The 26653-nt window shown below is 37.1% G+C and overlaps 2 protein-coding genes and 1 pseudogene across 4 annotated transcripts; 2 read left to right on the top strand and 1 right to left on the bottom strand.

The window, feature by feature from the left end:
- The first annotated feature begins 3932 nt into the window (after positions 1 to 3932).
- On the top strand, positions 3933 to 13784 carry LOC104601219 (peroxisomal nicotinamide adenine dinucleotide carrier-like). 2 transcript variants are annotated; one of them, XM_010264479.3, is made up of 11 exons: positions 3933 to 4610; positions 4736 to 4813; positions 4951 to 5025; positions 6697 to 6827; positions 8137 to 8191; positions 9051 to 9161; positions 11582 to 11650; positions 11718 to 11825; positions 11918 to 11986; positions 12676 to 12730; positions 13443 to 13784. In XM_010264479.3, the coding sequence occupies exons 1-11, from the start codon at positions 4530 to 4532 to the stop codon at positions 13640 to 13642; spliced, it is 1032 nt and encodes a 343-aa protein (XP_010262781.1). In that variant the 5' UTR covers positions 3933 to 4529; the 3' UTR covers positions 13643 to 13784. The 2 variants fall into 2 exon arrangements, with proteins under 2 accessions (XP_010262781.1, XP_010262782.1); XM_010264480.3 differs by lacking the exon at positions 9051 to 9161 and having other exon boundaries at positions 3992 to 4610.
- A 2345-nt stretch (positions 13785 to 16129) lies between these two features.
- Positions 16130 to 20661, top strand: LOC104601218 (large ribosomal subunit protein uL4c-like). The gene is made up of 2 exons (XM_010264478.3): positions 16130 to 17106; positions 20250 to 20661. The coding sequence occupies exons 1-2, from the start codon at positions 16230 to 16232 to the stop codon at positions 20288 to 20290; spliced, it is 918 nt and encodes a 305-aa protein (XP_010262780.1). The 5' UTR covers positions 16130 to 16229; the 3' UTR covers positions 20291 to 20661.
- Positions 20662 to 21695: 1034 nt separating this feature from the next.
- LOC104601216 (polyubiquitin-like) lies at positions 21696 to 25090 on the bottom strand (annotated as a pseudogene). Its single transcript, XR_016082361.1, has 3 exons — positions 24702 to 25090; positions 23553 to 24421; positions 21696 to 22982 (listed from the first exon to the last, which is right to left on the bottom strand). The product of XR_016082361.1 is annotated as a polyubiquitin-like (transcript).
- Positions 25091 to 26653: the final 1563 nt, after the last annotated feature.

Below are 26653 nucleotides of genomic sequence, written 5' to 3'. Positions count from 1 at the left end.
GAAATTCAAAAGGCTCCTTACTTTTACATGCTTCATGAGCCATTACATGGGCTAAATTTAAAGTACATGATATTGATATATATTGAAAATTACAATATTCAAACTGTTTGACCAGCTGTTGAATTAAAATAAAATAGTAGCTATACAAGCAATTGAGCACACCCTATTATCATTTTTTGAGGCATCAAAGTTGATTTTAATGATCCCCTCTTTTGGGATATAATTTGTCTCCATAATTTGCTTTTATCCAAACTTGGGTCCCTAGCATCGTAAGACTTTAATTCCAAGTCCAAATTTGTAGCCCTTCCGATGATGACGGATGGTGGGGAGCTTCAGTTCTGAAAAATTTTTTCATTCTATTTTCCATAAAAACCATAAATGAGACAACTCTCTTTTCTCGAGCCATAGTTTTTCATCTCCGCTGTCTTTATTCAAACCGGTCCACCAATCTAAGATTGAAGACCCACTATCCTCCGGGCCTGCTGCAATACTAGAGTTAATTGTAAGCCAAACTTGCTTTGCTAAGGAGCAATTCTTAAAAATATTATGGATGTCCTCTTTATCCCCACAAATACAACAATCCTCGTCAATGGGGACTCCTTTAGCAGCAAGGAACACTTTAGAGGGAAGCTGATAATTCAACAGAAGAAGCATAAAGGTCTTGATTTTAGGGGGGACCCGAAGACCCTAAATCCTATTAAAGAGCAAGTTATGTTCGCCAGAACCTCTTTCAATCACACTAGCCTCCTTATAGGCCGATTTAATAGAGAATTTTACTTTGGGGTCCGGTCTCCATAGGGCCTTTATTTAAAGTTTCATTTAAAGGAACTGAATCATCCATCTATCTCCCCAAGAATTTATTTTATTGTCATTTCCAGCAATCTAACCAATGTCCCTCCTTAATAGGAGTCTCCAATTAAGAATTCCCTTCCTTAAAAAGCAACGCCATGTTTGATTAATGGATATGTATCATGTGTCACTCGCTTTTGATTTGAAAAGAAAAAGAAGAACAAAATCACGCACCCTAATAATGTCACATAAGAAATTTATTTCAGGAAAAGTTACTTAATTTTTGGCAAAAATGCGTAAATAAATACTAATACGTCCCCTCACCTTATTCTAATTTCTTCTATTGACTGACATGGCAAGGTAAAAAGTAAAACTACCCTATATTGTCCTTCCATTAGTTGCCATTTGCATTTGATCATAATAAGCAACATTTTAAAACTTAATAGTGCCCCTAATTCACTTTTCTTATATTAAATGAGCCAAAATACCCATCATTACCTTTAATTGGTAGATAATTTATAGCCACATAGTAGATGTTTGGTTAGAGGATTTAATTTGTTGAAGTAAAATTTCCTTGGGGTTGCAATACAAATTTCATTTGCACCAGTGTAAATGCATGCATGGGAGTGCAAAGGGTTGAGTTAGGAATGGGAGCCAAAATACCCAACCCCAATTCACATCGAGGACCCAAATCCCCGAATTTTTTTAATTAAAAACTTGTTTTGAGAAAAAGATTCACTTAAAAAAAAAAAGAAAAAACACTAATCTAATTTGGTTTAACACTTAATTAACACCATTCATCATTAATCTCTAAGACAACATAAAAAATTGAAATTTGTATAATGGTATTACTGTAATTTTACAGATTTGCTTTAAAAATTTAATCTGTGTGTGTTATGTGTGTATGTATGCATGTATAATTACACTTAGGGTTGGGTTAAGGTAGGGACTTCACTCCCCATCTCCCATCAAGTATCTTAACTGGTCCCTTTCCATGTCCTTGCCCCCATTAAAGTAGTCTCCATCCCCAACCCCATCAGGTCAAGGAGGCCAGGTGCCCAAGAGAAATTTGCCATCCCTAAGTTGAGGGTAAATTTTAGTTTACTTTTGATTTAGATTTGACTTTTTGATGACAACCATCATCCAAAAGAAGATACAAAATTACAAGAGAGGATGTAGCTTGCCTTTAATCACCATCTCAATCCAAACCCATATAAAGCTTAAAAAAGAATCAAACATACAACTATTAAAAAAAAGCAAAAGCCATTAGAAAGTCTAATAGTCTTTGCGGAGCACTTGCAAAGTAGGATGCGATGATGTAGTTCCACTTTGTATGAGATAGATTTGAAGTAAAAAGAAAGTGGTGCAAGTTTTGCTTCAGTTTTTGAGATGTAAAACATGCACCACTAATGAGTTAGAAAGAAACAAAAAAGTACAAATTTTGTATTAGATAATAATGCAAATTAAATCACAATTACAACAAACAAAAATAAAGGCAGTCTTAATACAAATTTTGTGTTAGATAATAATGCAAACTCTGAGCTCAATCAAGATTTGCACGGCAACCAAATGCAGCCTTAAGAATATTAATGATGGTGGGGCTAAGGAATCACTAATTTCAAAAAAAAAAAAAACAAAATATACATTTTAGAATAAGACAAAAGGATTTCATGACATCAGAATGAGGCATCACCTCAGTTGCAAACGCAAAGCTATTACATAAAGCTTGAGGCATCACCTCAGAATCCAATGACAAATAGAAACGAGTCGAGATTTCCTTCCAACAAAAATCCCAACCAATACATTTTAATATGATATGTGTCTCGACATCACATGCATGGTGGATCCCAGTCTCGTGGGAATTGGAAAACCAGATTTACTCCTCACACCGACCTTACATCTAGATGGGTTTCCCCACAGAGCTCGCCTTACAGCTACAAGCTTACAAGTGCCGTACAGCCCATCCCTCCCGTGAATTGGGAACATTTCCCATAATTAGCAGGGAGATGGGCGTGCTGTGTGCAGATCCCATCCTGTCTGATGAATCGTTACAAGTGACCATGAATCCAAACATTTAAATGATGTGTGAGATCACATCTGCGACTCACCAGAATCGATGATATCATTGTCAGAAAATGTTCTTATTACATGGCGGGAATGTGTTGTGGGGCGCCCCCAGATCTGAACTCATGGTGTGTGTTAAATTGTCAATTGATGAATGGGCATTGTGCAGAGCTGGGAAATCCTGCCAATAAAACATATTCCAACACCTTTTCAATATGATCTGATAGGGTACATCACATCGTATTATGAGACTAGGACCCACCAGATCCAGTCATACATGAGATGGTACTGTTGAGAGGGTGTCTTTCTTCGCAGATGATTGAGTCGGCTAGACTTTAGTATCGGTTTGAGATGACTTTCACACAACAGCTTCTAGCATTACATGATCTGAGGAACCCCGAAAGCTGTATCCTGTTTGGGAGGGTTTCCACGTTAAATACAATTTATGGCGTTCATGTCTGGGCCCAGATCGAAACCCCTTAAGATGCGTGCCCGACTGCAGAAAACCCTTCAAAACAGCCCTTGATAAAAAAATCTGAAAGTCAAAACAAATATCGTGTTTCTCAAGTGGCTTAGTAGGTATTTGGCATTGATGTCATTGCTTTAGAGATGTTTTTTAATAAAATGATACTGTATGTATGAGTGTTTATTGCATCATCTTTTTAGAAAATGACTTGTTTTTTATGGTTTGTTTGGCATCAATACTGCTATATAGGCTGTTTTCTGGACAAATAACATTGGTTTAATTTGATATTAATGATATATAACCGTTTTTAATATTGGTGTACATTATTCAATGCTCAAGATGATGCTATATTATTGCACCAATGGCAGCAATAGACTATTTTTTTAAAAAATATTGAATATGATATTTCTTTATACTACACTTTCCCAATTTCTAAAATATAGTCGGAAGCACCGCTTTTTCTGAACAAACAATGCCAAATAAATGATATTTTCTGAAGCACCGCTTTTTATAATGTGATACCATTTTCTGTAAAAACGGCATCGATGCCAAACCCGGAAACATCGTTTTAATTAATTAAGTCAACGGCAACACAGAACGGCAGAAGCACTCACAATCACAAACGGCGCCTTAGACTGGAGTGAGCTCGGTGATCCCAACCCGTTTTGAACGCGAGAAGCCGCCGTTGGCACTTGGCACGGACGCACGGTTGCGCCACAATGGACGAACACCAACTCACAGCGCTGTAAAAGCGCAGCAGCGCTTGCTCTTGCACGACCAATTACCTAACAAAACTGTCATTGAAGTAGAACGAAATTTCAACCGTGAGAAAGGGTAAATTGTCTTGTGGGGTTGGTCAGACCGTCAGAGTGTCACTGTGACTCGAGAGAGCAATTCACCAACGTCTTTTGTTTTCTTGAACGGAACAACCAAAGAAAAAGGCTCGTGGCTCGACCTCGAAGCCTCCTCGAACCATGGGACTCTGAGTCTCTGAGTCTCATCTGACAGCGAACGATATCCATAATATCTTAGAAATAAACCCGCTTACGCCCAAATTCTGAGATATTCCGATATCTATATTCGTATTCTGTCTCTCTTTCCCTGCTTTTTATTTCCCTCCTTGATTTGTTTCTGCGATTTCCAGCAGAAGTTCTTCCTTTTTTCTAGATCTATACCTTTGAATTTTATTTTTTCTGTTAATTAAGAAAACATGTCAGACGCGTTGATCAATGGGTTGGCTGGTGCTGGAGGAGGGATTATTGCTCAACTCATCACATATCCCCTGCAAACTGTAATTTCCAATTTGTTTCGATTCCTTCTTCCATCTCGGAGTGGAGCTGGATTTTTAGACTTGTCTACCTCTTTCCCTTTTCTGGACGGTATTTTGAGTTATTTGTGGGTTATGGAATCGTGTAGGTTAATACTCGTCAACAGACAGAACGTGATCCGAAGAAGACGAGGAGGAAAGTTGGAGCCTTAGAACAAATGTGTCAGGTTTCCTTTCTTTCTTTCTTCGTCCTTTTTTTTTTCATTTGTTTATTTAAGTAATAAAATAAAGCTTGGTTTTAAATATCCTGTATAAGATTGTCGAGGATCATTTTTCTCCGTGTGGTTGGTTTAATGGGATACAGGTGGTTAAGCAAGAAGGATGGGAGCGTTTGTATGGAGGCTTGACGCCGTCCTTAGTGGGTACTGCTGCATCGCAGGTAATAAGCGCATTTTCCTGGTCTTCGAAGTTCTGCTTGACATGAACTGCACATGCCCCTGGTTTCGTATTTCTACGTGCCTACCTGTTGGTGCACTGGTTATTTGGACGATGGTTTTTCCTGCTTATCTTTTTTTGTGCCCCTTTGGCGTGTTTTAGTCTGTACCCTGGCATTTTAAAGAAGAGATTAATTGGGAAGTTTTCCTACTTTGCATTGCTTAGATCATGAGGCAAGATTACCATAAGTAATTCATTTCTTCTAATTCAGTTGAAGCCCATGGAGATCTCATGCTTTCATAGGTTTAGTAAAGAAAGAATAGCTTAGCAGAATTTAAAAACATGGCATTGCTTGGATCATGATTCAAGACTCAGCTACTCAACTCAACAAAGCCTTCTCCCAACTATATGGGGTCAGCTACATGAATCCTGTTCCTCCATTCTGCTCTGTTCAGTATCATATTTCTCCTTAAATTAAGGGGGATCATGATTCAAGACTCCACCATTAGTAATCGATGCGTAAAAGTCATGCTTTGGTGGCTTTTCAGAGTCTAGCTTTTCTATGAGATCATTCTAGTTTTTTAATGGTATCCTTTTTCCTCCAAGTTTATAACTTGGACAGTTACAATTATAAATTGAAGTATGAAAATCTATGTTCAGAAAGGAGTACCTATGGACAAATTTATTAATGTTAGCAAAGGCATTATTATCAAAATGAGACTACATGGTCTTTTCTATGATGGATGAAGCATCATTCTCCATTCTCTGCTTATCAACTGTACATGGTAGTTTACATTTCCCCTGTAAAGTGAGTTCTAGGGTTCTTATAAGGCTTTACATGCACTATGTTCTATTACATAAATCTCTGTCTCAAATAGCACAGAATATATATCATGTCACCAATCATATTCAGCTCTAGGTGGTTCCACTGTTGAGTAACAAACTCAAGTATTACATTGCATTCTTGTATCATATTATATGTACATAATTATGAAAATAATTTAAAATTCAATCCTTGATCCTGACCGTAGTTTGACCTTGTGTTGCTCTTCTTTTTTTTGGATGATACTATCCTTAAATTTGCATTTAATTATGCTCCATGCTATTGGAACAAATGGATTAAAATTGCTTGTACAATTATCTAAAGTAGCACTATGTGGCTTCAGTGGATCTTAATAAGAAGTTAGGCTTTAATGCAAGATATCCATTTTATATTTCCACATGAAAGTTTGATGTTGAAGAAATACTGTTCCTAAATTAGCATTTAAATAGTTTTCCATGTTATTATAAAAGTGGACAAATATTGTTTATGCAATTATCCTCAGTAGCTCTTGGAGGCTTCACTAGATCTTAATAAGAAGCTAAATTTTAATGTATGATAAGATGTTCATTTTACATTTCTGAGATGCAAGATCAAGAAGTCGTATAGGATCCCTCATCTGAAAGATGTTTAGGCATGTTTGCTTTTGTTGCTGCTGCTTCTGTTGCTCTCTTTCTCCTCTTGATGAAAATTGACTTGTGTGGTCAACTTAGTCATGGTGACTAATTATCATAAAAAAAAACTCAGTCATGGTGACTGTCCTAAAGGGGATAATAAATGAATCAGCATATTTAGGCAATTTTTGAGTTGGGTTTTCAGCTCTTTGCTCATTTATTCAATGTTATTTTGGTATAGGGTGTTTATTACTACTTCTATCAAATATTTAGGAGCAGGGCAGAAGTTACTGCACTTGATCGTTGGAGGAAGGGAGTTGGTGATGGATCAGTAGGGATGTTATCGTCACTTGTCGTGGCTGCATTAGCAGGGTGATTTATTCTTATGAAAAATTTTCATGATGATAGTTTATCTTTGCAATCCTAATTTTACTCCTTGTAAAAGGATATTACTTTTCAACCTGTCTGTAAACTCAATGGTCTCAATGGTAATAATTAAGCGATGTGGTTATGTTTCCCTTTTATAGGTCAAAAAGAGTCATTACCCACGGTTGTCCCTGGTTATCTGGAGTCTTGGGAGGGTGGATTGGATATGGACCTACCTTTGACATTTTTTTTTTCATTAGGTGGCTTCTCTCAGACTTGAACTGATTTTCTCATGATTGTCAGTCTGAGATTTTACCTTTGCACTGAACTATGACCCATGTTATAGGTTATACCTAAAAGAGATCAAAGCATTTCTGTATGTGGAAATTTACAGGCTGCACTCACCATTCCACCTAAACAACTTATATCTCAAAATGGGTGTAATTGGATGATTGCATCCACCCAGTCTCTGGCCACTTTTTTCACCATTTAGAAATTTGTTCTCAAGCTTTCAAAGAGTTTGTGTAGATCAGAGTTGACAATAATCCATTTAGATTGTTATTCCTTGGACATTTTGTTGTCACAACCAATCAAATGATGATTAGTGAACCTCACATATGAGATTCATGTATGACTATATATACATGACTATAGAGCTAGACTATATGTTTTATTACCACCTATCCACATTTACCAAATAGGTAAGCATATAAAAATAAAATAAAAATTTATTGTAATAACCAAGCCATAAATTTCCCTTAACCACTGCAACCTCTGAAAGCATCTTTTCCTGTAATGCTGCTTGCGGGGTAGGCATATTGCCCTTCAGTATACATTATACGAGTTGGAAAACCAAAACCAGAGAAAAGTCATAAAATCAAAGCAAAGAAACAAACTGAAAATACAAGATTTATGTGGTTTGGCAACGTTTGCCTATGTCCACAGATGAACCCTGCAAAATTCTACCATATTCTCAACTGCTATAGTGCTATTAAAAATCACAACTTCCTCTTTCCAGTTCCCAAAGAGTAGAGTTTCTCCTCTCATATGCCCCAATTCAACCCCAATGAGAATAAAATCTTGCCTACCAGTTCACATACCTCCCAACCTGCATGTCTCCCTATACAAGACATCTACACAATCTACACAATATCATGTGGTCCATATCTTGCCTATTATATTAGCATGGTTTTAGTCTAATGAAGTTATCGGTAGCACTGCTACCAAATAACAAAAAAAAGTTATCAATTTGTGGTCACTTTTAGCTTATAACCTATTGCTGCCTGAAGTTTTCCTTACACAATTGTTTTTGTAGGTGTGTAAATGTGCTGTTGACTAACCCTATATGGGTAGTTGTTACTCGTATGCAGGTAAAACTTGTTGATTTCACTGCCATTTTCCTTTTAACATTATCTCTTTTAACTCTCTAAATTCAGATGTCATCAAAATTTTGTTTATCTGTTTTATTCAGCCAGGTGGCTCAGGTCCTTTCAATTTTGAAAATTAGGCCTTGTGAATCTTTCGTTCACTGATTTTCTTAAAATTGGATTTGAATTATCTAATGAAATTGCAACTCATTTTGAGCTATCTTATCTACATTTCTTCTCAAATAATGATTTTTAAGCATGGAAAAGCATTTAATAATGGTACCAAGGTAGTGTGCACAAGATTGGAGTTGCCTTCTATAAATAACCTTTTACCTTTTCTTGGGAATTTCTGGTCTTATGGAATTCTTGAATGACTCAATAGTTTCCTGTTGCACCAGCATTGATTCTTCTATAAAATTATGTACTTTTTTTTTTCAATTATCACTGTAGATTGATCTCTGATTAGTGGATTGCCCATATTTTTCAACTACTCATGGTTTCATTCCCCAGTTATTCACTGAATTAGTGAAAGGTTCAGTTATTATACAAAATAATCTTTTTCTCTAATCAATCTAAAGAGTTGGGATCTGTTCCCAACACAACTCCAAGATCTGTGTTGACACATCTCACCATGAGACTGGGATCCACCATGTCTGAGATGTGCAGACACAGATCATGTTGGAACGTGTTGGAATGGTTTTTTACTGGGAGCAGATCTGGACTCCAATCTAAACAACTAGGAATAGAATGAAAAAAAATATTAATTTATTTTATTGTGTTTAGTTTATCCAACTGTTTTATTTATCACAATAAAAGTTTATCCAACTGTTTGGCATGCTTGATATGTGCCATCATCTTGCAGACACACACAAAGATGACAACAAAACCTAGACCCAGTCATAATCTATCAACTGTTCCAGATGAAGCGATTCTCGCTGTTGTGGAGACTCCACCTTATGGAACTAGCCATGCTGTATGTCATAGGTTCCTCCCGCCCTTCTTGAGCTTCTGTCATTCTAATGTGCTTTATGTCTGAGTCAAGTGTTTACTTTAATAAATCATTTTTATACTGTAAATATACAATAATCATGCTAGTGGAATGATTAAGTATAACCTGACTTAACAGCTACCTTAAAGCTAAGTTGGCAGTGTCAACATGGTGATTTTCACGATGAATTGTGCCTGACAATTGGATGAGCTTAATTGCTAATTCATGTACTCTTCATGTTTTACATTGAGTTTGTGGAAACCTTAAAGCTTTTTGCAGTCTTTAAAGTTGAAGAATTTTTTAGCTCATGGGGATCAATTGCTCACTCATCATCTAGAAGACAAAAAATAATTGAGGTTTGGTCACCTCCATGTGCTGGATGGAAGAAATTAAATTTTGATGGCAGCTGCATGGGAAATCCTGGACCTTCGGGTATTGGTGGGATAATCAGGGAGGAAAATGGAAATATTCTAGCCATGTTTTCAGGACCTATTCAGCATGGAGATGTGGTGAGATCAGAACTGTTGGCAGCTGTGTATGGGGTGGAGAAAGCTAAAGAGTTGGGGGTCGACAGATTGATTATTGAAGGTGATTCCAAAATTGTTGTGGACTGGCTGAAAAGGGGGGAAGGAGTAATATGGCAGTTAAAGAATGAATTCAGACGTTTCAAGCAGGTTTCTAAAGAGATGATAATCCAAATAAAGTGGATTAGAAGATCTGCAAACAGTGTGGCAGATGGGTTAGCTAAATGTGGAATTCAGAGACGGTCCATGTTTTGGGCTGTTTTGTAAATATTGATAGTGGTTTTGGGCTTAATCTTTGCCCGCAACTCCTTGTTGTGCTCCTTCTTTTTATAATTAATAAATCTTTTTTTTTTGTGTGTTGCTGATCAAAATAAAAACAAAAAATTGAGTTTGTGGATGTAATGAAAAAGGGCCATTACCCAATGTTGTTCCTTGCTATCTGAGGTCTTGGGAGCGTGGATTGGTTATGAAGCTAACCTTTGGCATTTTCTTGCATGAAGTGGTCGCTCTAAGACTCAAATCTATATTGTCATGCTTGTCATCCTGAGATTTTACCATTGCACCAAGCAATGACCCCTATATTTCAAGAAAGATAAGTGTAGCTTTAGATGGAATTTGTAGCAGAGAACCTATATTTTTAATCACAGACACAATAATTAATTTGTAGCCGACTCCATATAGTTGGGATAAGGCATGGATGATGATGAAGACAACAATTAATTTGGTAGTGACTTGAACATGGTTCCTAGCTGAAGAATAGTCTCCATATTCTTCTGGCATATGGTTGGTGTAAACTGATTTTCTCTTTTTTTTTTTTTCTTTGTGATGTGATTTAGTCACTGATGAGTTCCTATTTAGCTGAATCAACAAGATAAATTGGATTTTATTGCAGATCTGTTTGGGGGTAAAACATGGCCTCATATCATGCATTATGTGATGAACATGACATGTTAAATACAGTAACAACTAGAAACTTGACTAACTATTTACATTTTAGACAATCCCGTGCGGATGTTGGAAAAGAAGAGTTGAAATAACTCGATGTGTTTAATTGCTTTTCTAATTTATTATAATATCATGAAACTGGAAACTGATGATTATACAGAAGGCCCCCTTGTAATTTTATATTTTATAAATAAATAATTCCTATAATAAAAATTTTAAAAATGAAACTTTATTCCATAGTTTTTAGAATGTCTAATAAAATTTTTAGGAACAGTTCCTGTATCATTAGTTTTTAGAATGTCTTCTTTGTTTCTCTCTGAACATTATTAGTGTACCATATGGTACTTAAATAACTAAAATATGTAGAAAGGAATTCCTTCAGTAAAGATCATTTTGGTGTTTGTTCAAAGACAATTTTAGCATATACTTTTTATTTTTAAAAATGAACATCATAAAAGGATAAGAAATTGAGGCAGCCTGTCTCTCCTAAAACTTGTTTCCCATTCAGAAGAACCTGGGCTTATGGTGTTTTTTCTACCATTCTTAACCTTTTCTCTTTAAGTTAGACAAAGACATGATGCCTAATGAGAAGTGTAATTTCAACACAACTAATAATTTCTAATAGATAATTAAATCTCTTTCCACAATGATTTTTGGTTATTGGAGGGTCTACTGTATATCACCTATTCTGTAGTTTTAGAGTTTAAAGTAAATGGGCATGAACAAAGATGGTTCAATTATTTGTAATTCGTGGTTAATGATAATAAGAAGCATATCTGGATGCTTCTTACAAAAATATTTACTATCTTTCATTTGAAAGATATATGTAATTTGTTGCTGATAAAAAAAAATATATATGTAATTTGTTTCATATTTCTTTCTATATTTGTCCCAATTTTCTCATGTGGGTGAAGGAGGATGCTTTAATGTGCACAGGTCCAGGAAGTCTATGATGAAGCTGGAGTTTGGGGTTTTTGGAAAGGCGTATTTCCAACACTTATAATGGTAAGCACTAAGTCTTCTAGGTACCAAACAAGTGAGAGGAGTTAAAATTTGTCTGCTACCATTGCAGGTGAGCAATCCATCCATACAGTTCATGTTGTATGAGACCCTGTTGAAAAAGTTGAAGGGGAGACGCACCACAAGTAAGAAGGGAAATGATGGGGTAACCGCTTTGGAGGTGTGCTTTTAAGTCCAAGTTTTTAATGTTACTTCCTTTCTAGTTAGGTTTTGCATAATTTCCTGCTCTTACACTGCATGGATTTTTTCTAGATTTTTCTTCTTGGAGCTGTCGCTAAACTTGGAGCAACTGTGGTGACATATCCCGTTCTTGTTGTGAAGGTAACTGACATAATCTCTAGGAGTAGTAGTATGGTTTAGAATATTGCCAAAGTTGCTTGTTAACTTCTCTAGATCAAATTTCAACCTTGCGAGTCAAATCATACTGAAGCTCATTTATGATTAAGACAACTAATACCTTGTGATTCAATGAATTAATTAAGGAATCTAATGGACTCCACTGTAGTGAATTGATCGGATTTTTCTGTTTTAGAATTTATTGGGAAAAAATTCATACTGATAAGGGGATTTTTGCTTTACAAAGTAGTAGTCTCTTAATGAACATATATTTCTAATAATTTTGAATATTCCTCTTCTAATTATTCTCTGTTTTACTGATTTCTGAAAATGCAAGTGATCAACATCTTCATTGCAGCAATTCCTGTTCCTAGGTTTGAAATATTGCCTTGAATTTGATTTAGTAAATCATTTTTCTTTTTTTTTTTTGTTTGTTTTATATTTCTGCATTAGCTAGAGTTAAGTACCATGGTTGAGGTGCAGTATGCAAAAACCAATTTACCTATGGTTGAAGTGCAGTAGGTCAACCAATTACTCCTTATCTGGTTGGCATATGCTTGTATATCTATTTTAGGATGGATGCTTCCAATTGATTTGTATGTTTTAATTTCAAATTTCTTGTAATTTGTTCGTGCACTGTTTTTCATTTTTGAATCATTCTATCACATATGCAGGCGAGGCTTCAAGCAAAGCAAGTTACTGGTGGTGACAAAATGCTTCATTATAAAGGTTTGGAACTTCATATTACTATTTTCTTTTGATTTATTTTTGTTTATCCTTTGATAAGTAGGAAATAGTTATCATGTAAATAATTAAGAAGTAAAAGGATCTATTCCCCATATACAGAAAATTACATGGACACCATACAGAAATTCATGTAAATAGATGTACCAAATCACAAATCAAAAGAAGAGTGGAAAATGACTATTGTTAAATCCTGACAAAAGTAATCCTACTTGAAGTCTTCAACCACTTGCATTCTTCTAACTTAAGGACCAGATAGGATTTTTTTTTTTCAATTTTCCTGTAACTGCCTCACAGGAGAATCTCATCTTCAAAATGTGGATCTTACATTCCTTCAACAATCTTCAACATAAGTGTAAAATGTATTTCATTTCTACAAAATGTGTCCCATTATACTAGGTTACTGATAAATTCGAGAGTAGCTGTTATATGAGGAAGTGGTATACCTTCCAGATGGCAAAGAATAGCCCTGGCCTTTTGCAACCAAAGGTCTACTTGATTGGATTATCTCAAATATCGAACAAGTAGACCTGTTACTGAGATCATTTTTCTTAATAGATCATTTTACAGAGAATTTCAATTTACAAGAATTTATGAGATGGTCAAACTATGCATTGTGCAGACATGGAACCGAACAGATCAACTGTTCTCCATAGTCATTCTGCTAATATTCTGATGGAATGTTCCTTTAATGCAGGTACTCTTGATGCGATTATGAAGATGATCAACCATGAAGGCTTTTCTGGCTTTTACAAAGGGATGAGCACAAAAATTGTACAAAGTGTGTTTGCTGCTGCCATTCTATTTATGGTTAAGGAAGAACTTGTTAAAGGGGCCCGTATGTTGGTGACAAGGAATGCCAGCTTGATTAAAGTGGCAAGATCTAAGCCCCCATGATTTTTGTGTTGTTCTTATCTTTTTCTTTCTTGTATTAAGTTTTGGTTTTCTTTAAGAATCTTGGTAGCAATTGCTTGACCTAATTTGTACATTGGAAATGAAATGCCATTGCGGCACAGCATTGTAACTTTTTCTCGGTAAACATGTCTTGTAACTTGAAATAGAAGGGGAAAAGGAATAAGATGATGCATCATCATCATCCATCCCTTATCCCAACTATATGGGGTTGGCTACATGAATCCTGTTTCACCAATCCATTCAATTTAAAACCATATCCACTATTAAATTATTAGTGCTTAAATCATTTCTTACCATTTCTACCCATGTATTTTTTGATCTACACCTAGCTCTTAGCCCCTTCCACTTGTAATAAATCACAACTTCTAACTGGAGTTGTTGGTGGTCTTCTATGCATGCGACCAAACCATCTTAGCCTACTCTTATCTCATTTTATGGTTTACTGGAGCTACTCTTAGGTTTCTATGGATGGCTTCATTCCTGATCCTATCCTTTCTAGTTTTTTCTACTACTCATTTTCTGAATAAAAGGAATAAGATGACTGTTGACTCAAAATAATTCCAAATATTATATATCTCTTACCCATTTAGATGTTCTTATTTTTTACATTGACATGTCTTCAAAGTTGTTCCAATAGGTGTGATAAAATAAGAGAATGTAGACTAAGATGGTTTGGTCATGTGCATAGAATCATTTACAGCACCCCAGTAAAGAATATGCAATCTGTTACAAGTTGAAGGACTAAGGACAGACCAAAGAGGACATTGGGTTGAAGTAGTAAGAAATGATTTGAGCACTCATAATTTAATAATGGCCAATGATTTGAGCCACCAAAGCTAAAGACCAGGAAAGCAAACTACCACTATTAACAGACACTACAACTACCACTAACTACAACAAGGAACTCTAACAATTCTACTACCCAGCTGAGAGTTCTGCAAGTCAGCAAACAAAAGGGGAGAAAGCCAATCTGGAGTACAACCAATGAAAGTAGCTGAACCAATGAGATCCTGTTTGATGTTCTATGGGCTACCATATTAGCATCCCTACGGACCCAGATGAAAGAAGCATCCATATCTCAACTAAGGACTTCAATATCCTTAAGAAAAAAGAAGATTTCTTTCGGACAACCTTCACCATGCTTTGAATTTGATAGGCAGGAAATTAACTGTTTGCAGTCGCTCTCAAACTCCACTTGAGTACAGTTCAATTGTCGAGCTAGCTTGACCACTTCCAGCACTGCTATGGCTTCCCAATGGTCAACAGAACAAGTTTGACATGAGCCACAATGGACTGCAATGCAACTATGCAAGTGCCTTGATCATCACGAGCTACCACACCAAAATCTGTCTGCCTTTTACTACTAAAAGCTCCATCTGCATTAATTGATGTAGTTTGACTTTGGTGGCTTACAAAAAGATGGGTGCTTCTCTGAGTCATTCTGAGGGAGCGTTGTTGATTGCTCCTCATCATTATCTCCTTCTGTTCCTTCACTAACTTGTTCATCAAACACAGAAAGAGGATCAGGCTTTTCATTATGAAAATTACAAATTACAGTTGTTTCTTGCCAACCAAATATTCCACATCACAATAGCAGATTGCATTAACATAACAGATTTCAAATCACCACCACTATTGCAAATATTAATCTACTCTTTAAAGTTTAAACCAGTCCTTGAAAGAATTAGGGTCGGTTTGGTTCACAGTCGGAATTGGAATAGTCTATTCCCCTCACCTGTTTGATTCAGACTGGAACTGGAATCAGATTTCACTTATTAAATGGATTCTCATTCCTAGGGGAGGGGGAGGGAATAGCCATTTCCTCCATGGTTTTCAAAACCGGACCGGGCCGGAAAAATCGGGAACCGGTCAGGTGACGGGTTCCATTTTTCCCCAAAACCGAATTTTTCTCAAAAACTGTTGATTTTGGTCAGCAAACCGCTGACCCGGGCGGTTAACCATTCGAACGGTTTTGACCGCTTTTTATTTTTTTGTCAGAACGGGCCAACTGTTCTATCTGGGAACTGGGCCCCTGACCGGTTCATTCTCTGGGTCAGTTTTAAAAACCATGATTTCCTCAGATGGGGGAATGCCATCCCACCAGGAATGGGAATGGGATTCTGATTCCGCCCAAACCAAACAGTTGGAATTCTGGATCCCTATTTCCGCAAACCAAATGGACCCCTAGTTGAATTCATGTTAGTCATTCTCACACCTAACCCGCACCCGCAGCCAAACCATATGCTACGAGCCAAGTCACAAGATAGCAGGGCTGATGCTGAACGGCTGAAAGTTTCTCAACTTTTTTCTGAGTTGGGTTGGGTGTTATACGTGGGCTGCTAGCTGTTGCTTTGCCTTCTTTGTAAGTTCATGGGCCTCAAAGTATCCTGGGCCGGGCCATCGGCCTAGCTTCTGTCTATTGTAGTCAATTCCCATATTACCCCAAACCTGTCACTCCGGCAAGGCGGCAACAGATAGCGGATAAGGCTACCAGGCTCTTTTTCTACTCTACAATTACAACTACAGACACTCTCATCAGTGGAAAAGTTTACCTCCGAAACACCGAAAAATGGCGTCGTCTTCAACTTCCAACGCCATTTCTTTCTTCTCCTCCTCGATTTTCCTCACTTCTCCCCAGCAGAACCCTAAATTCTTCTCAGTCCTGATACCCAATTCTCAGAAAACACTTAGGCCCCTCTCTCACTCGCAAACATTAAATCGTCATGCGCCCGGAACGCTGGTAATCCGTTCGGAGGTTGCAACACTTCCCATTCTCTCCTTCGATGGCGAGAAGATTGGAGAAACCTATATCGACCTGAAAACAGCACAACCGGAGACGGCACGGGCCGTCGTTCACCGCGGAGTCGTCACTGATCTACAGAACAAGCGAAGGGGAACAGCTTCGACCCTGACAAGAGGAGAAGTTCGAGGAGGTGGTAAGAAACCATACCCACAGAAGAAGACCGGCCGGGCTAGGCGTGGGTCTCAGCGGACTCCTCTCAGGCCTGGCGGAGGTGTTATTTTTGGTCCGAAGCCGAGAGATTGGAGCATCAAGATCAACCGTAAGGAGAAGCGGTTAGCTATATCCACGGCGCTGTCGAGCGCAACGGTGAATGCGATTGTTGTGGAGGATTTCTCCGATAAATTTGACAAGCCCAAGACCAAAGATTTCATTGCAGCGATGAAGAGGTGGGGAATCGATCCCAAGGAGAAATCCATGTTCTTGTTTACAGAGGTGTCGGACAATGTGAGGTTGTCGAGCCGGAATATCGGGACGTTGAAATTGCTCACACCGAGGACATTGAACCTGTTCGATATATTGAATTCGGATAAGCTGGTATTTACTCGGGAGGCTGTGGATTACCTGAACAGGATGTATGGACTTGACTACGAAGGAGGAGAAACTGTAGATGAGAATGAAGAAGATTATGATGAAGAGGCTGAAGGTTAGTTCGTTGTCTTTGTGTAGCTTTTCTGTAATTATATTTCTTTCTGAGCCCATAGTTTTACTCGTTTTAGTTTTTGTAGGTTAAGTATCTGTTGGAATTGTTCAGTTTATTTCTTTTGGTTACTTGGGCTTGAACTGACTGAACTTTCATGTTTCTTTAGAGCTCTTCTCTTTGAAATTATACGCAATATCATCACCTAAAATCAAGGCTTTCAATGAATTATAATCTTTGGATCCATTACGTTGACTTTGAAATGTTAGCGGCATATATGTATATGCGTAGCAAACACACCATGTTGCTACATAACAGATTTATATCGATACATGTCTCTGGAATTTTATAGGGAAAGTTCCTCATTACAGAAAAAGCATTTCCTTATTCTTTTCTTAGATAAACATACGTAAAGGCATCTAAACTTATCTGCTTTCATGCACACATTCACATGAAGGTGGAATATTTTCAGGAAAGGAGGAAAACTCATAGACAGATGGAAGATTGTTAATGTGCACCCCAGTGGGATAGTGCCAGTCTTTTTTTGAGGTCGGCTGTACTTTTGCACTGAGAAACAAAAATGTACATCATGAGAATTTTACAAAAGTGATATGTCCTTACAGGCACTATTCATTAGAAGTATATGCAATGAAATGACAAATCACATACATAGGGAAGCACCTGAATACTTAGTGTAGCCACATACATGTTAGACACGCATGGATAATCCAGACCATTCATTTGATAGTTCACCATCTGAATTAGCCACATATGGGGTGTTGTCCATGTTGACTCCTAGTCCCCATCATGTATTGCAATATTTTCTCTTAGGGGGTAAAGGCCTTAATGTATTGCCCATAAATTTTCAACTAAACAAGTTTTAAGCAAATCCTACATCAAAAGAATGAAACGTGGCAAAAGAGGCTTGGACTATCTTGAGTTGCCAAGAATATTTTTCTGAGCCACATACCTGGCCTAGTTAAATAAAATCAACTCAGCATTGATCTCAATTTTTTGAGGGTTGTTTAACAAATCCTGTCCTGCCATTTTGCTCTATCAAGAGCCATGTTTTGATTGTTTTCTGCAAATTCTAGGTTCCAACTTCAATAGCTCATTTAATTGCTTACCTAGAAGTGCTAACATCTTTCCAGCAAAAAAAAAAAAAAAAGTGCTAACATATTGGAAACTCTTTGGCAAGGGCTGGGTGGCAAGGGAGCAACTAGAATGGGGATGTCCAGGGCTGGGCTGTAATTTGTAACAGACTGTTTTCTTTTGTTTTCCTTTGTTTTCGTGCTCCATGTCTTTTGGAGTCAACCTTGTACTATTCAGCCTACTGCCCACTTTGGTGAGGTTTTTCTAATGAAAATTTCAGGTTATTGATAAAAAAAGGTTAAAAAAAGGAGCCTTGTACTGAGACTCTCCTCACTAGTACAGTCATCTGCCATCTATGCACATGACCAAATCATCTTAATCATTTTCTTTATCTTGTCACTAATTGGAGTTATTCCGAAGTCCTCTTTAATACACTGACTTCTGATCCTGCCCTTTGTAGTCTTTTTTTTTCAAGGTAAAAAAAAGGCTATTACTTAATATCAATCCCAGCTATTTATGGTTTTTGGAGGGGTAGACTGGATATGAACCTAACCTTTGGATTGTTTCACAAACTCATTTGCTTCTTAATTGCCTAGCACTTTGTCTCATATAGTAATGTTGGTCTTAGCTGTTTTATAGAGTTTCCCTTTGTCTCATTGGTATGTGTCGGTCAACACATTGGATGCAACTCTCTGCTTCAGCCACCTTGCTGTAACTATATGACCAACATCCTCTTTAATTTCTCCTTCATTATGGATGATTGATCTAAGGTACCGGGAATGATTAGTTTGGGTTATCTCCTGATAATAAGTCTTACTTGCACCACCATTATTATTATTGTTTTTACTAAAATTGCAAAACAGGTATTATTTTGTCTTAGTCCAACTTATCTTGAAACTTTTTTTTTATTCTAAAGCATCTCTCAATTGTTCTAGCTTTGCATTTAGCCCATCTTTGATTATCAATCAATGCTATATCATCAGCAAACAACATACACTACAGGACCTCCTCCTATAAATGTTTGGTTAACTTGTCTTAACTAATGAAGAAAAGATACAGACCAAGTGCTGACCCTTGGTAAACCCATTGTCCTTGAAATTCTTTTATCTCCTGACATAGTGGGAAGTGTGAAAGAAGAAGAGCACCATCTTCTTCAAAAGAAAAGAGAAGAAATGAAAAGAAAAAAAAAACTTGAATCCACAAGGAGAAGATTGTAAGAGAGAAAACTCAAAGATAATTGTATTCAATTCATTGAAATTGATCTTGTACAAGGACCTATTTATAGGCAATTCCCAGCTTTCTCGAAATAGTAAGGTCATTAAAATAGTAAAATTCCTAATGAGACTCTACTCAAAGTAGTAAAACTCCTAATTGGACTCAAACTCTCTAAAACATTACTGAAATAAGGCTCCTAATCAAACTCAGACTCAAAATATGCTAAAACGACTGAGATACAAAACTAACCATAAAAGGAAGGTTTCTAGAAAATTGCCCTTTGGAGTTTCAGTGCTTGTTTGGGCCTCTTTTCTTTGTGATCTTGGGCCTCCAAAAACCTTTCAGCCACTTGTTCTACATCATCTCCTCATCTCCACCAGTTTTAGCTTGTCCTAGAATGCTGGTCCCAAGCCCAAACAAAGGAGGAGTATTGTGTCAGGTTGATTATCAAGACAACCGTTTTCCTTTCCAATATAAATACAAGTTCTGAAACATGGCTCTTGATAGAGAAAAATGACAGAACAGGATTATTGTAGCCAACCCCAAGTAGTTGGGATTAAGGCTAAGTTGAGTCAAGTTAGGCTATAAGCTGAAATATGTTACTTAATCATGAAATTTCCTTTCGGTCCCAAGGATTGGAGTTTCTTTATCTGTCCAGTAAACTTGTTAATTGTTTTAGTGATTCTTTATGATAGATAAAAAGTTTGCTTGTTTATTTGTTTTCCCCATAGCTGTTCTTGTGGGTGTAAAGGTGGCATAATGTTCAATTTTCTCCTGAAATTACCTGAACAATTTTACTTTCCCATGCCTCACATCAGAGATTTCTGTTTCTTTTGATGAAGGTAATGAGGCAGATGAGAGTTCTGATGTGGTAGAGCAATGATGTATAGTATTCTGAAGACCTTTTGGCCCCAACTGTTGTAGATTCATAAGGTCCGTATTGATACTCAAAGGAGTGCTTGCTTTGCCAAGACAAAAGGCCATTTTATGTTTCATGCTGCAAGTGCACTACATTGGATGTTGGTTTTTGTAATGTTTCTGTGTATTTTCTTTGTGCCATTTAAATCATTATATCCTAGAAAATTGCATTTTCTTGTACCAGTTAATGATTTTTGTAATGCTCTTTTTTCTCTACTGGTTTCTGTTTCCTAGTATGGTAGTATTGTTTAGCATGAAATTTGGCAGTAAATTACGAAAGTGGGTCAATTTGGATTTGATTATTTTAACTTTTCAATGGAGCCCAACTATTTGTTATCTGGTTGGTTCTGGATTATGTTCTAATCTAATAAGGTATGACCATAGAGAAGTGTTGGAATCAAAATTCAAAGTTAAAATCCTTTTCTAGTCTATTGCTTGCTAGAGATGGATGATAGACGACATTGAAGAGGAAGAGGAATAGAAGATCCATCTACGATTCGAGGTGTGGTTTGAAAATTGAAATGGGTGGATGTGTCAGATTGAACCTTCAAATTGATGCTACAGACAAAACTATATTTGGCATGTGCAATCGATAAATTTTTCTTCATATTAATTACTTGAGTTTTAGATATATCATAGTTAAATGCTTGTAGTAAATGTGTACATACATTGCATGTGAAAATTTTAAATTACAAACAATTATTATTATTATATTTGGGTAAATTACAAAGACCCCCGTACTATGGGGTTTGTGACAAAGACCCCCCTGTACTTTGTTTTGCGACAAAGATTCCCCTTGTACTATGATCGTGAGACAAAGACCCCCTTCCGTTAGCCTTCCGTTGAAATTAGGGGTGCAACTTGGGTAGACCCAGTCCAAGCCCGAACCGGCCCAACCCAGAATTTTACACGGGCTAGGCTTGGATTTTTGATCCTCAAGTTGGGCTTGGGCCCAAGAAGTTGGGCTTTTTTATTTTTCGGGCCAGGCTCGAGACTAGCCCTTAGGTAACCTAAACCCAGCCCGAGCCCGGCCCAATTATATACATTTATACATATATATGTAAATGTTGCATACATATTTACATATACATACATATTTGTATAGATATTTTGCATATATATATTTACATACATACATAAATATATGTATATATATTTGCATAAATACATTTATATATGTATAATTTTAGAGTGAGTTCATTGACCAACCCGAGTGCATCAAATTATAGGATGGGTTGGGCTCAGGTTGGGAAAATTGGGCTTGACCTCAGGCCCGGGCCTTAAGCCCAAATTTTAGGGCCGGGCTTGGGTTGACCATAAACCTGACCAACCCGCCCAACTTGCACCCCTAGTTGAAATCCACCGTTCCAATATTTTTTAATCCCCACACTACCCTTGTAATAACTATTCGGAGAAAAACACTGTTCATCTTCCCCGACCTCACGATACACGAACAGCAGCGGCGGACTTCCGAAGTCCTCCCCCTCTCTCTCTCTCCCCCGATCTCTCTTCTTCCCCGACTTCACGATACACGAACAGCGGCAGCAGTAGCTGTTATCGTTTCCTTCTGAATATTATAATCTGTCAACGTTCGCCCATCCTCAAGTTGCTTTCCAGCAAAGATGAGCCTCTGCTGATCCGGAGGGATGCCTTCTTTGTCCTGGATCTTGGCTTTCACATTGTCTATGGTGTCAGAACTCTCCACCTCCAGTGTTATGTTATGGTTTTCCCTGTAAGAGTCTTCACAAAGATCTGCATACCACCACGCAGACGGAGGACCAAGTGAAGAGTAGACTCCTGGATATTGTAATCAGCTAGGGTCCTTCCATCCTCTAGCTGCTTCCCTGCAAAGATAAGCCTCTATTGATCTGGTGGTATTCTCTCCTTGTCTTGGATCTTGGCCTTCACATTGTCGATAGTATCAGAGCTCTCCACTTCCAAAGTAATCGTCTTCCCAGTTAGTGTCTTGACAAAGATTTGCATGCCCCCACAAGGTGGAGGGTGGATTCCTTCTGAATGTTGTAATCGGCCAAGGTACGACCATCCTCAAGCTGTTTTCCAGCAAAAATGAGCCTCTGTTGGTCAGGTGGGATGCCCTCCTTATCCTGAATGTTAGCCTTAACATTGTCAATGGTGTCCGAGCTTTCTACTTCATGTGTGATGGTTTTCCCAGTAAGGGTCTTAACAAATATCTGCATCCCACCTTTCGGAGAACAAGGTGGAGAGTGGATTCCTTCTGAATGTTGTAGTCAGCTGTCAGCCAGTGTCCTACCATCTTCAAGTTGCTTTCCAGCAAAGATAAGTCTCTGCTGATCAAGAGGGATTCCTTCCTTGTCTTGGATCTTGGCCTTGACATTGTCGATTGTATCAAAACTCTCAACCTCCAGGGTAATGGTTTTCCCGGTTAGAGTCTTGACAAAGATTTGCATTCCACCCCTCAATCGAAGAACCAGATGGAGGGTGGACTCCTTCTGGATGTTGTAATCTGCCAAGGTTCGGCCATCCTCTAGTTGCTTACCAGCAAAGATAAGCCGCTGCTGGTCAGGGGGGGTTCCTTCCTTGTCTTGGATTTTGGCCTTGACATTATCAATAGTGTCGGAGTTTTCAACCTCAAGGGTGATGGTCTTGCCTGTAAGAGTCTTAACAAAGATCTGCATCTGTAACCACAGGAAACAAAGAGATTTCAGCAAAACTGGCAAATCAAAGAATAGAACTAAGCGCAAGCATATAGAAGAACATAAAATAGAGACTATTATTTAGATCCACTATGACAAACAAGGCTGTGCAATCAGGAAAACCAAAAGCCCTAAACCACAAAGGAGGAAATTTTCAGTGTAAAAACTAAAAAGGCAACGAAACGATCAATTTTCTCTTTGCAACATCTTCATAAATTTAGGCAGTAGTTGACATAGGTAAGTTGCAAAAGCTTCGTGGGCAACTTTTTGCCCTGAATATTAATAAAAGGTAATATTTTTATAAAATAACTAAAATAGGATAATTTTTTTTTTTGAAAAAATATCAAGGAAGGACAGTAATACTGTTCATCGTCTTCCTCTGCCTTCATGCGAATACAAATCTGAAAAGCTTAGCAGGTTCCTGGTCTGTATTGTTTATATTCTCTTTCTTCTTTAACTTATGCTCTCTCTTGACAAAAACACGACTCTGGAAGCTAGACAGCGAGCCATACAACAGAGTTACAGAGCAGAGCTGCCTACTCTACCACGTACCTCCGAGTCCAACATCTTTGCACCCTTGTTTGTCCCCTCCAGCTTGACCCTTCCCTGGTGACTCCCACACCATCTTCATGCCGGAGAATGCTGGTGACGTCTGCTGGAAAACCCTCCCACCTGTCGGAGATCTGATCCACATCAGTCGATGCACGTGGCGTTGGCTGGAGGGAGTAGGCGTCAGATGATGCATACCCGGATAGCCGGGGGCTGGCTGCCAACTGGTAGCCGAATGCCAAATCGACATTGCAGAAAGCTATATCAGTGTTGCCGTGGTTGAACTCGCGAGGTGGGGTTGGAGTGTTTACTAAATGCGGCCGTTGCCGTCAGTTGCAAGCAATATGGATCGAGTTTGAGCATGTTGCAAGCACACGCCAGTGTTCTGTATTCCTTTGTTCAGTCTCACTGGGGAGTCTTCTGCAATCCGGCACACTCTCAAGTCAACGTAATGCCAACCAACTCGATGGAAGATCATGGCCAGAGGGAGAGAAAAACGAGCACCAAGATCTTAGAAACAGTATCAGCTAGTATGAATTTGGTGTCCATCTGGTATGGGTTGTTCTGAGATATGAAGTGGAATGACAGCACCAGAATAGCAAATACAGCAACAAATCGATTGATGCCGGAGCATTACTCCGGCGTAATTATCTTCCACCACTTCACCGAACCATACGCCACCAACATAGCAAAGTAGAGTGGAACCATCGCGCACATCTCTTGATATTTTTCGCTTGAATAGAGGCCGAGGAAGACTATGAACAGTGTACTGCCCTTTCTTGATATTTTTGCAAAAAAAATTATCTTATTCTGATTATTCTATAAAAAATTATTACTTTTTATTGAAATTCAGGGCGAAAAGTTGCCCTTATCTGCACGAAACCCAAAGAGAAATAAGTCCTGCACAAAAAAACCCGACAAAATAAATAGAAACGATAAACCATAAAGAATCACATATACGCTAGAAGAAAATGGAAACCCTAGGTATTCAAACACAGCTCGAATGGAAATCAAAGGAAAACAATTAAACAAAAAACATAAAGAAAAGCCAATAAATCTAGAATAGAATTTTAGATCAAGAAAAAGAGAAAGGAAAAAAAGCACCAGAGCGAAGAAAGAATCGTTGAGAAGAAGAAGAAGAAGCATGCATACCTTGACTGTGTAGTGTAATCTGAATGAACAAAACAGGACGAAGGGCGCTGGAAGCGAATTTAGAACCGAAGAAAACTGAAAGAAGCGTATATATACCTCTTCGTATTCGATGATATTGCTCACACGTAGAGCTGCAAGGAACGGAAAACAGAGGAAATCGGGAAGAAGAAAGGGGAAAGGGAATAAGAAACATCGGGGGAGAGAGAGGGAAGATTTCGGAAATCCGCCGCCGTTGCAACATCTACCGCTGCTGTTGTTAGTGTTTTGGTCGGGGAAGATGAACAGTATTAGTATGGAATTAAAAAATATTGCCAGCGGATTTCAACGGAAGGCTAATGGATGGGAGCTCTTTGTCTCACGCTTATAGTACAGGGGCCTTTGTCACAAACCCATAGTACAGGGGTCTTTGTAATTTACCCTTACTATTATTATTATTATTATTATTATTATTATTATTATTATTATTATTATTATTATTATTATTAAGTTTTGTTTTTCATTGCTATCATAAAAAATAATTTTTATTTTAACAAGTGTTTTTATTTAATATGATGTAATATTAGAAATGTTCCAAAATGTTTTATTTCAATTATGATATCATGAGTTTATTTGAAAAGTTGTATCATTGGCCCACCATCTAGATAAGAAAATAAATTAATTTGCTTTGGGATTAGTTTTAAATTATATATTTTCATTATATTATATAAATAATTTTTGCTTATTACACTTAATTTTTGTTTGAAATAATTAATTATTTTTGTATCACATATTTTATTATTTTATTATTTAATTATGGCATTATTTATTAACCAATTTGACCATAAATGGTTAAATTGTTTACCCACTATCGAGAAGGAAGAAAATGGTTTTATTTTCAAACTACTTTTCAAAATATTTATATTTATACTATTAAAATTAATGTTGTAGATTTAATTAATAGAATTTAATGATGAGAAAAGTATATCTTAAGTATAGGATTTAATGAGAGAATAGGAAAATAGTTTTATTTCCAATTGGCCTTGAATTTTACATTCCATTTTCACCATTAATAAAAACATTTATTATTTATCATAGTTATTATTATTTAATATGTCGAATATATGATGTTAATAATGTTCTCTTTTTTAATTTCTATATTTTTTGCATTTTATCTATTTTTGAATTTTATTATTTAATTGTGGCAGCATGGATTGGTCCATTTGACCCAAAATGGTTTAATTTCTTACCACCGCCTTAGATGAAAACACTATTTTTTCTAGGTAGATTTTAAAAGTATAAGTTTTTATATTATTAGAATGATTAATTTATTATGTGTGGATTTAATTAATAGAATTTAATGATGAGAAGAAATAAAAATACCTTAAATATATGATTCAATGAAGATGAATGCAAGTTAATACCTTAAATGTTGAGATTTAATGAGAGCAAATTGAATGAAGTGATTATCTTAAAATTACCTATTTTCAACTCATTTAATATTAATAACCGATTATCCTATTTGCCCTCATTTTTTATCAATAAATTTAAATATAGATGGATAAATTTTGTCCTTAGAAAATTCCAAAAATATTCTTAAGACTATTCGTGCTTTTTAAAGTAGTATAGATGTTATCTGTAAATTGGAAATTGAAAATGTGAAGGCAGGATTGAGAATGTGAATGCTCAGCCCTGCAATAAAAAACATTGTTGTCTCCCAAGGATGGGAAAGGAAGCGTTCTAGCTTACAAAATAATTAAGAGGGTGTTTGGTACCATGGTATTTATCTTGTATAATGTGTTTGAAATTTTGAATCCATTAGGCCCCACTAATAAGGATATTGGTTGGAATCATAGTTGAGAGCATGGTGGTTTCATATCACAAGATTCAAAATTTCGTCATGTATCAGTTTGTATTAGCCGAGTATTGGTGATCCATTGACATGTTAAATATAAATGTTTTTTGTATTTTGAAAA

Source organism: Nelumbo nucifera, chromosome 2, assembly GCF_055504915.1.
Source record: "Nelumbo nucifera cultivar China Antique chromosome 2, China Antique-T2T, whole genome shotgun sequence".
In the NCBI taxonomy this organism is placed as follows: Eukaryota; Viridiplantae; Streptophyta; class Magnoliopsida; order Proteales; family Nelumbonaceae; genus Nelumbo; species Nelumbo nucifera.
This window is presented reverse-complemented; position numbering and strand designations above follow the sequence as displayed.